General features: G+C 42.8%; 1 protein-coding gene across 1 annotated transcript; it reads right to left on the minus strand.

Annotated features, from left to right (window-relative positions):
- Nucleotides 1-5,256: 5,256 nt before the first annotated feature.
- On the minus strand, nt 5,257-10,780 carry Gm8068 (predicted gene 8068). The gene is made up of 5 exons (NM_001384239.1): nt 10,597-10,780; nt 9,441-9,603; nt 8,019-8,150; nt 7,182-7,365; nt 5,257-6,031 (listed from the first exon to the last, which is right to left on the minus strand). Exons 1-5 carry the CDS (start codon nt 10,745-10,747, stop codon nt 6,026-6,028), a joined length of 636 nt encoding a protein of 211 aa, NP_001371168.1. The 5' UTR covers nt 10,748-10,780; the 3' UTR covers nt 5,257-6,025.
- Between the last annotated feature and the right edge of the window lie 230 nt (nt 10,781-11,010).

Below are 11,010 nucleotides of genomic sequence, written 5' to 3' on the forward strand. Positions count from 1 at the left end.
ATATATTTTGATGTTGGCAGCTGGATTGCTCTATTTTGCTCTTATTATATTCAGATATAGACCGTGACTTTCTGAATCCTCTAATGCATTTATCTTGAAGTTGTATTGTATTTTGTCAAACACTTTTCACCATCTGATGAGATTATCCAATATATTTTAAGTTATTTTATATAGTGGATTACATTGATGGATGTCCATATATTGAATCATTCCTGCATCCGTGGGATGATACAGTATCTAATGAGATGATCAAGTAATAATTTCTTAAATTTGTTACATAGTATATTGCCTTGATGAATTACAAAACATTGAATCATTCTTACATTAGATTCAGTTATTGAGTATTTGTGCATCAATATTTGTTATGGTTTTCATATGCTCAGCCCACTGAGTGGCAATATAAGAAGGTGTGGCCAAGTTAGAGTATATGAGACACTGTGTGTGTGTGGTCAAGACCCTCACCCTAGCTGCCTGGACATTAATGTTCTATTAGCAGCCTTCACATGAACATGTAGGACTCTCAGCTTCTCCTGTACCATGCCTTTCTGGATGCGTCCATGTGGCCACCTTGTTGGTACTTGACTGATCCTCTTAACCTGTAAGGCATCCACATTGAATTCTAGGAGAAGCTGCAGTGCAGCCAGATTTGGAGGAGTCCCAAAACCCTCCTGGGACAACTAGTCATGGAGTTTGTTCAGCAGCCATCTGTCTGCAGGAGTCAGGGTGTTCTTCAGAGTCACATCTCTTCTCTAAAGCTTTGAAGAACCACCTGTCTGAGGGCCAGAAGCTCTTGTGGGTATCTGCTGATGCAGAGTTAGAAACAGCTCTACTAAGTACTCAGCCTGATGCACAGAGTCCTAAGGGGAGACACAGCAAATACAGAGGTCTGAAGGAAAGGACAAAGTACCCAAAATCTGAGTATCCAAGGCTGTATCCTCAGATTAGAAAGACAACAGAAAAAATGGAGAGGGAACCCAGTAAGTGACAATGGGGAGAAGGGAGGCCAGGTGTTCCTGGTGGTCATGAACTCTGCACAGAGTTCACAGCAAATTTCAATGTGGATTATGAAAGTAGAAAATGTTCACTTTCTTTTATTACATTCACCTTGTTTGGGCAGATAATCCATACAGGAAGGCTGTGAAAGGGCTAAGAAAGAAAGTTGATCTCAGAGAAACAAGAGGACTGGGGTTCTCTAGTGTAGTATACTGTATTGTGGTGTGGTGGGGTGTGTTGTGGTGAAGTGTAGTGTACTCTCCTGTAGTGTTTGCTGCTTGGTATGCATGATGCCCTGGGCTCCCTCTCCAGTTTAGCCCACTTAGAGAAGCTGAAATTAGAATATCAGTTGCCAGATCTTAAGACAGATGTTGGGAGGGTGATGGCGGATTGGGAGTTGCAATCTCGGCTACCAAGGGATTACCTCTTCTATATAAATTTTGTGGGTTGCAATGGGCCAAATATCTCCAAGTAACTACTAAAGAGTAATAAATATGTTCTCAACACACAGAATATAATGAGATAGATGCCTGAATTGATGGCTGTGCCAGATACCATCTTCTTCAGGAATGTGGTCTTAGCATTGAATTCCAGAAAGGAAGGAAGAGCAATGGCATCAGTCTTTAATGATTGGGGAAAGTGTATGAGACTCAATGATGAGCAACCCAAAACAAGATAACCCAAACTTGACCCTAATAGGGTATTTTTTTAAACCTCCTTTATATGCGTTTGTGTATTATAAAGCTTCTTCAATTGTAGGTTTCCACATGGCATTTCAAATGTCTTCAGTCATTTATCCCACCTCTATACTACTTCCTTGACTTAGTGTGGCTTTGCTTTCTGTCCTGTACCACAGGTGTGGAAAACCCACTGGGCAGATCAAATGCAGACATGGTAGATTGTATTTATCCTAAGCCCACTTTCTGATATTGACCTGGATGGAAATGAAATCACACTACTTACGGGTGGAAGAATGTGGACTTGGACATGAGGGGATGGAAGATGGGGTTCCCTGACTCCTTAGAGTCCATTTGACAATGGAAACCACAGGCAATAGTGGAGAATGGAGGTTCTGAATTCTATGGGCCTATGTTAAGGAGTCTGGGGACAGGGACCCATGAAATCCTGGACATACAGACAGTTCTGGGTTACAGGGAGTTCACAGCAGTTTTGAGCCTGCTGGCCTGCAAGGAGACCAGGGCAAGGGGTTCTCAGAATCTTAGACATGCAGGCACTTCTAGAAATCTTAGAGGAGCTGAACATGGAGGAGGCCAGCAGGCTGAGAACTAGCCCTGAAATCAGGGAATGGGGAATTCTGGATTAGCTCAGAGGTGACTAGCCCAGGAGTATTGAGGGGCCTTCTGTTGGAGACTTAGATGGCAAGGCTCTGTAGGCAAAGGCTTTTTCTCCATGTAACCCACAGTTGGTTTGATGAGAGAGACAGTCCTTGGTTGTAAACTGTTTATTGCTTTTCATGGAAAAGAAAGCATAACATGTCTTGAGGTTAGACTAGAAGTTAAGTACCTTGTGAGGAAGGAATGTGCAGGAAGGGAAGGTTATTGACTGAACCCTACCATCTTCTAGGTACCTCATTAGCAGGGAAAACCCTATTCTGTTCTAAATGACCACAGGCCATGTTCCTATGTAGAGATTTTGGTCCCATGAAAGAGGCCTGCTAGGAAGCAGGTGACACTTTTGCCATCTACTTTAGGTCTGGGACTTCCAACCCACTCAAATTTACCAAATTCTGGACATGGTAGTCTACTGTCCCAGGTCTTAGTCTGAGATTTATTGATGTGAGGAGACACCAGGACATATGTTTAGTATGAGGGTCTGAATGCCTACCCTCCACACTGACACACTGTTTCTAACAAGGCCACAACTCCTAAAAGTACCACCTCCATATTCAAGCCACCACACTCCTCTGCAATCTCCCAAGACATTTACCTCACTCTGTCCTATTGTTTTCCTTTTTTTCCTTCACAAATTATGTGTTCTATTATTTTCTTGAAATATCCTCCTATAACCCAACACTAGTGCATTACCTTCTATGGATACTGCAGTTTAAATGCACATCTCTAGACATTCAATGTTACCATCCACATAAGACACATTATGTGGTATTTGTCTTTTTGGGTCTTGTTTATATCACTCAGAAAGATTATTCATGTCTCCATCCATTAACCTGTAAATTTCATTTATATTGTCACAGTTCATTACCTTGTGTATATGAACCATATACTCATTATCCTTTCATCAGTATTATTTATGTCTGGGTTGTTTTGATGTCCTGACTATTGTGAATAAAGCAGCAGGGAACATGAGCACACCCAGGTCTCTGTCTTAAGATATTGCCTTTGGCTATATGCCCTGGAATAGTGTCTGAGTCTGTGTTCTCTTTCTAGAAATAGACACCAGGACCATGATAGGTACTTTTAATGAGAGCATTTAAATGGGGGCCTGCTTACCATTTCAGAAGTTTAGTACATTTTTGTCTTGACAGAATAATGCAGAGGCAGACATGGTGTTGGAGAAGTAGCTGAGAGTTCTGGATTTGGATGTGCAGGAAGCAGGGATACTGGCCCTGAGCTGGGCTTTTGAAACTTTAAAGCCCACCCCCACAACAAGGCCATAGCTCTGAATACCATCAAAGAGTGCTATACCCTGTTGACCAAGTATTCAAATCTATGAGCCTATAAGGGTTCTTCTCATTCAAACCACCACAAATAATACAGTTGGTTCTTATGGAAGACCTATCTCTAGCAATGTTTTCCAGAACATTTCTCCTGTTTTTCATAATGACTGTACATGTGAATATATACTCTCTTACCCCACACTCATGCCAACAGTTGTGGTCATTTAGTCTATTGGTAATAGCCATTCTGACTGCAGTAAGATACAAGGTTAAAACTATTTTAATTTGCATTTTCTGATGAGGAAATGTATTAAACATTAAAATACATATCTATGATCCATTTCTTTCTCTTCTTTTGAAGATTCTGTTCAGTTTGACAGAACATTAGAAGGGAGTGTGTTTGAGACTGGGACTCTCTACTTATCCCTGCTGTCCCAGAATCTAGTACATAGACCAGCCTGTCCGGAGGCTCATGCAGTTCTTCTTGCCTCTGCCATCTGACTGCTGGGATCACAGGTGTGCTCTACCATGGACAGCCATAGAACGTTTTGAAATGTTTAAATTTAAAATGTTTTAATGTTTAACAGGCAGGTTTCCTGGTGTTTAGTTTTTAACACCATCCGATTGTCTAGAAATGAGCTCTCTGTCATATGTACACTTAGTGAAGTTCCTCTCCCATCTCGTAGCTGATCTTTCCATTGATTAAGAGTTTGTTTTGCTTTCTTATTCACTGTTTTATTGCTAGGACACACCTTGACCAGGATAATAAATAAAGAAAATATTCAATTGGGGCTGGCCAACAATATAAAAGGGTGATCCAAGATTGTCAAGGTGGGGAACATGGCAGCAGGCAGGCAGGCATGCATACAGGCATCATGGCACTAGAGGAGTAGATGAACTTGCATCTAATGCATATAGACGAGTCAGAGGAAAGAGATAGATTCAGACAGACACACAGACAGACAGAGGCAGAAACAGAGACAGAGAGAGTGTAGACTGAGATATAGAGAAAAAGAGAAAGAAACATAGTGAGATCAACAGAGACAGAGAGTAGTGACAAAGACAAAGGCAGGGACTGGCATGAGCTTTTGAAACCTCAATGCCAACCTCCAGTGTCACAACTCCTCCTGCAAGGCCATATATCTACTAGTCCTTTCTAAAACAGTTCTATGAAGTAGGTATCAAACATTCAATTATGAAATGACCTTTGAAGGTCATTTTTATCCAAATGACTTTATTTGTAATTCAGAAGATTTTAATTACTCAATGTGAATATTTTCATTTCCTGGGATGTATTAGAGAAATACTGTTGTGTTTCTTATTTGTTTGTCCAACGTGGTCATGCTCAGGAGAGTACATTATAACTGTAGCTAAATTTATGACTATAGAGATAGAGTATGGATCCTTTTTTCATCCTGACATTGGGATCCACATAGTTTGACACATTATCCACATCAAAAACTCAATTTTCTGTGGAGCTCAGGCTGGCTGGGAACTACTTAAAAAACCTAAACAACATGATACTCGAAGAGTCCCATTCCTGCCTGAAACTTCTAGTGTTACAAGACTATGTATGAACCACACATAAATGCAGAATGTCCTTATGATAGACATAATTAGAGACGATGTTTTATCTATAACAATACACTAATTTTATTCAATAACATCTTGAAGTGGGGAGTCAGTTTATACAGTATATAGATTTAGCTAAAAAAGCAAATTAATTACAGTAACGAAAAGATAATGAATACATAATGAAACTTCAAATGAAACACAGGAAAACCAAAGACACAAAGAAATCAAAACTCTAACCAAAACCAAACAAAATAATTAAGCTAAGCATCATTCTCTTGCTGCAGATGTTCAGCACAGACCTACAGCCTGTTGCTGGCCTTGGTGAAATAGTGCAAAGGCAGTCACTGCTGGTAATAATCTGTTCAGGATGAATATAGGCATGCCTCATTGGGGTGGGTGTTCTGCTGAAGCATGAGAGATGTTCAAGTCTGAGCATGAGAGATGTTACAGATGATACCTCAAAGTTTTTCAAATTCACTTGACTGATCACCATGATATAATTCTAGATGACCTAACAGGACCAGCCAAAATTGGCATTCTCAGAGCTCTCCTGGATGCCGAGCAGATCTTGATGTATCTTAGCACTTCTCTGAAGCCTTCCAAACAGGCAGTCTTGCTGGACCAGAGGCTACACAAAATAAAGGCCTCATTACCCATAGCAAACCAAAAAAGAAGAAAATGCAGCCCAAGATTGCCATGGTTACAAGGATTAGATGCAATGGTGGTTAATTTGCTTTGCACACCCAGTGCTCCTAGTGAACAGTTGTGTCTGAGCAAGATCTTGTCCTGGTCTCTGATCTGTTTGAGCTTCTGCAGAATATTTCAGACCTACGGGAGGAAGAGAAAAAAAGCCTGGTGAGATCTTTCCATGTCAGCGATCCAGAAAATACCAGCTTTACTCAGCAGGACAATCCAGTATCACTTTTCATCTGAGATCTTTCCTATATCCCCATAGGAGAAGGGGAAGAAAGCACCTGGGCCTGGATGTTTTTCTCAAATGAAAAAATTGCTTGACAAGGGATTGTGAACTACACACTGTGCTGGAGTTATAGTAAAACACCACATTTCTCCAATAGTCTAAATACTTGATATTGAAAAATAAGTGTGTATCAGTGTCTGAATCTAACATTAAACAGAGGCCTTCTAGGGAGCCTAGCAAACTTTGAAGTGAAGGCTCTTATTATTTCTGGAGTGCTGAATCCTTCCTTGGCTCTCCTTGGGAACCCCTATATCTGGGAATCCCCAGAGAAACCATCTCACAGGAAATTCATGCAAACTGAAAGGATACTGTAATCAGCAAGAGTGTGCTTCATGCAAATCTTCCCAAGTGTAAGCATTGAACTCTAAAGGGGATACTCATGAAGGAAAAAAAAAACAAAAACAAAAACAAAAACAAAAACCAATAGCCCTGCTATGCTTATGGCTCCTTAGGTACTTTCATCCTGTGCTAGTACCTCATCTTGGAGACAGTGAAAGGACGCTGCATCATTTCAGCCAAGCCATGACACACACACACACACACACACACACACACACACACACATACACACACACATACAAAATAAAATTGGAGCCTGCCCTTTGGTCCTAGGACAGGGCAGGCCCAAGCCCCTCAGGATGAGTTGCCATAGAGCAGAGCAGAGTACCTGGTTCCTAGATAATTCAGGAAGTGGCATCCTGAGGCACCTCTCCATACCATAGAGCCTCAAGGGGTTGCCTTCAGGGGTCCAGGATCTCCTCTGCCTAGAGTGGCAAGCTAGAGGTGGCCGACTAGGATGGGGAGGAGAGGGCATGGCAGAAATCCAATTTCTTCAAAAGAGGGTAAGTCCACAGAAAGTCTTGGAAATTATCACAGAAGTGTAAAACTGGATGAGAAATAGGAGAGAGCCTGGATAAGGTGCAGGATGCTTACATAGGCTTAACTGTGTTTATGATCACACTTTAGGGCATTCTGCCCCTGATGCTTCATTCATCCTACCTGCTGCTGCTTAGTATAGTAGTCTTTGATCTTCTGGCTGCCTTCCTTACATAGTATTTTTGTTTCTGTGTTGCCTTCTTCCAATGCAATCTGCTCCCTTAGCAGCTGTCTGTTCTCCTTCCTCAACATCCTGACTTTGTGCTGGATGAGGTTAGATTCAATCAGGAGGTGGCAGTTCCTGAAGCTGAGCCACAAACAAAACATGGTGAATTCAGGAAGCATCCATCTTCCTCCCATTCCTCCAAGGACCATTCCTTCATCATTGGCCCTGATCCCCAGGCAGCCCCAAACAAGTATCCAGATTGGCCATAGAGGGAGATCAAATCCAGAGGACTGCCACTTTCCAGAAGACCCAAGGTACTTTTGAAAACCCTGACACCAACAGGGACTCATGTATCTCTCAGAAAAGAACATGGGGTCTATATGTGCTTATAAGTCTGTGGTATAAAATAACCCACCTGGGGCAAAATTCTCTAGGAGTGAAGAGACCCAAGCATCACAGAATCTTTCTATGTTTCTCCTGGAAACCCCATCTATAAATCTATGTTCAGAGCCCAAGAGGACCAAGGCTGATTGATATCTCCATCATGGTGGAAACCTTTTCGATCTTGAGGATACTTAGTTGGAAAGGACAGTGGCTTGAGGGGCTCCCAGTCTCTTCACACTTGGTCAAAATGATCCAAGATGTTAAAATCTTAGTGCCTTGCTTGAAGGAGTCAGGCTTCCTGTTTAGAGACTAACAGTATAGAACCTGAGTCCCCACTTTAGTTCAAATACAAGCATTGGCAGACATATCCTGTGCCTAGGTCTTGGGCTATGACCCTGTTAATCACTCACCAGTAGAACTGATTTTCTTTAGTCAACTGCTTGCACTTGGACAAGGCCTCACTGATGTCCTGGGGCATTCTCTTCAGGTCAGTCATCACCTGGTCATGTTGCATCTCAAGCATGAATGTCTCAAAGTTGATCCTGTGGGAAGGCATGGACAAGGAACAAATTGTCCCGTGAACTAAGGATACAAGGATCATTTCAATTCAAGCTGAATCATGCACTACCCCACCCCATATATGCCACTTGACCTAGCTCCTTGTTACCAGTTCCACTTGGTGCTTATTAAACTTATTACTCTTCAGCTTGGGCCAGTAAGCCCAGGGAAGTAAAGGCAGGGTGCTGATCTGCCTCAGCTCCCTGTAGGGGTTTTAAAGAATAGACTAGTTCTCCCAGAACTTTCCAGGAATCCTTGTCACAGGCCTGGGTCTACGTTAAATCTGTACAATTCTCCTTCTGGTTTTAGACACGGAATTGACAATCCTTGGCTCTATTGCTACATCAATTCCTAAAGGACATAATCATATCTACAGGGAAAAGCCTCTATAACCTACCAGGAGATTCCAATGTGCATCCACAGTGAGCACAGAGGTTAAGTGCTGTGCTACTAAAAATGAACCTCCCTGGCTTCTTCACTATTATTGCCTGGAAATGGAGTCAGGCACAACCTCAGGATATATCACATGATACAGACTCTCTAGATCTTAAGCTGCACACACAGGAACACACACACGCAGGAATACACACATCCACAAATGCTCACAGAAGATCACATGCACCCAGTATCTCTCCCATTGTCTGTCTCTGTCTATCTCTCTTTTACACACACACACAAACACACACACACACACACAGACACACACACACACAAACACACACACACACACACACACACACACACACACTTACACTCAATCGTAATACCAAATAAATGAATTGATTTGGCTTTATCTGAGAGTATAATGAAAAAAATTCGAGAAAAGCCGTTATAAACTGCAGCCAATCCAGTCATACTGATAGGCAGTATGTGGGACAGGCCCGTCCAGCTGTTGACAGGAACAATTGGACTCATATTACCGCCTGGTCAATTATGGAAAGGATTGGCTATAAACAAACATTTCCTAGCAACTCCCACCAACCAACACCTGTGTAAACTTCTTAAATGGCAAGAGGGGAGCTCACACATTACTACCTTCATCCCCAGACTGTGATTCATGCCACAGGCTCTGAATTACTTTTGGAAGAATCAAAAGTGCCTGTGACCCCCTCTCACTCCTATCTGAACATGAAGTTCTGCATCGAAATTCCAATCAGCAAAATTGATTTGGGTATGCAAACAGCCTGGAGTTGTAGCCACCTGTGGTATGAGGGAATCTGGGCTTAACAGGGATGGCCCAAGATAGTCAGCAAAGAACTGGGCATAATGACTACCTGTCATTTAAATCCTTGTTAGTGTAGTTGGCCAGGATTCCCTGAAGTTCGTCTCTGGCATTTTTTATGTTCTGGAGCTCTCTTTTGAGCTTCTCCAACCTCTCGTGTCTCTTCTCCTGCTCATTGATGGTGGGGGCTTGCTGTGATGCCTCCCCAGCAGACCCTGTAGGTAGAAAAACACTAGTAACCTTGTAGCGATAATAGGGCAGGGAAAGGGAAACCATGCTTTGTCCCACACAGAAGCCTGAGGAAGAGGAAAATCTAGAGACACTGAGAATCCATGATAGTGCATCATAGCTGTCTTCAAGCTGGGCTCCTCAGCTAGGTCCCTGTTCACAACCACCACCACTAAACATATGCCCGACTTCCTATTGTAATCGCCCTAGCCCTGAAATGCATAAGCTGGGCCAGGCAAGAATAAATGGAGGGCATTGTTGGCTCATATCTGACAACCAAAGCCGTACCTCTCAGCATACTAGCCAACACTTTTCTAGTCTTCTTCAAATGCATGATGAGAGCTCGTACACTGCTACAGGAACCCAGACTGTGTATTAGTCCACATCATGTGCGTTCAATACCAAACTGTCTGAGACCTTGGTTCATAGGCAGGGGAATAGCCCTCTCTGTTCTTGGCATCACATGCTCATGTAACCTAGAGGAAACTATATTAAGATGAAGTACATGGGGCTGGTGAGATGGCTCAGTGGGTAAGAGCACCCGACTGCTCTTCCGAAGGCCCAGAGTCAAATCCCAGCAACCACATCGTGGCTCACAACCATCTGTAACAAGATCTGACTTTATCTTCTGGAGTGTCTGAAGACAGCTACAGTGTACTTACATATAATAAATAAATAGATCTTAAAAAAAAAAAAAAAAGATGAAGTACATGAACACTGTATCCTGAGAACAACACTTCTATTCTCACAGAGCTTGGTCTTTGCATAATTTGCCATTCAGTGGGAAATTAAGATCTCTCAGCAAAGCCCCTGCAGGCTTGTCAATACCAGGCTGTCTGTAAAACTAATCATCAGACACTCTTGACTCTGGCTCTACCATTGAGGAATCTGAAGGATCCAGATCACAATCCCTATTCCTGGAAGGACCAGCTGAAGCCCACATCCCCCAGGGAGCTCCCCAAACCTTGCCCAGGACTCACTGTGCCTTCTCCACGACCAGTTGTTTCTTGCCCTTTCCCACCATGATGGGCGGCCGGCCTCCTTCTGCCTTGGTCTAGTGTCTGTGTGTATTCTATTCTCTCTCCGAAATACCCTGAGGAGCATGGACAACATGCCTGCTTGGGAACCCATGAGGATCTGAAGGAATACCCCACAAGCCGCTCTGGTTACCACAACACTGGCAACATCACAGAAGATTCTAGGGTTCTCTTGGATACAAGAGATTGTCCAGGGAAGTGGCTACTGATGATGTCACCTGGAACTTCCATGGCCTACCGGCTTACCAGCTTGCCCCATCTGACCAGTTTCTGAGGTGCCCTTTCCTGGAGTCTCTCTTTTGCCCCTGGGGATACCTCTTGGCAACTTCTCCTTCCAAAGCTAGAGATTTCTCTCTG

This window comes from Mus musculus, chromosome 14, assembly GCF_000001635.26.
Source record: "Mus musculus strain C57BL/6J chromosome 14, GRCm38.p6 C57BL/6J".
In the NCBI taxonomy this organism is placed as follows: Eukaryota; Metazoa; Chordata; class Mammalia; order Rodentia; family Muridae; genus Mus; species Mus musculus.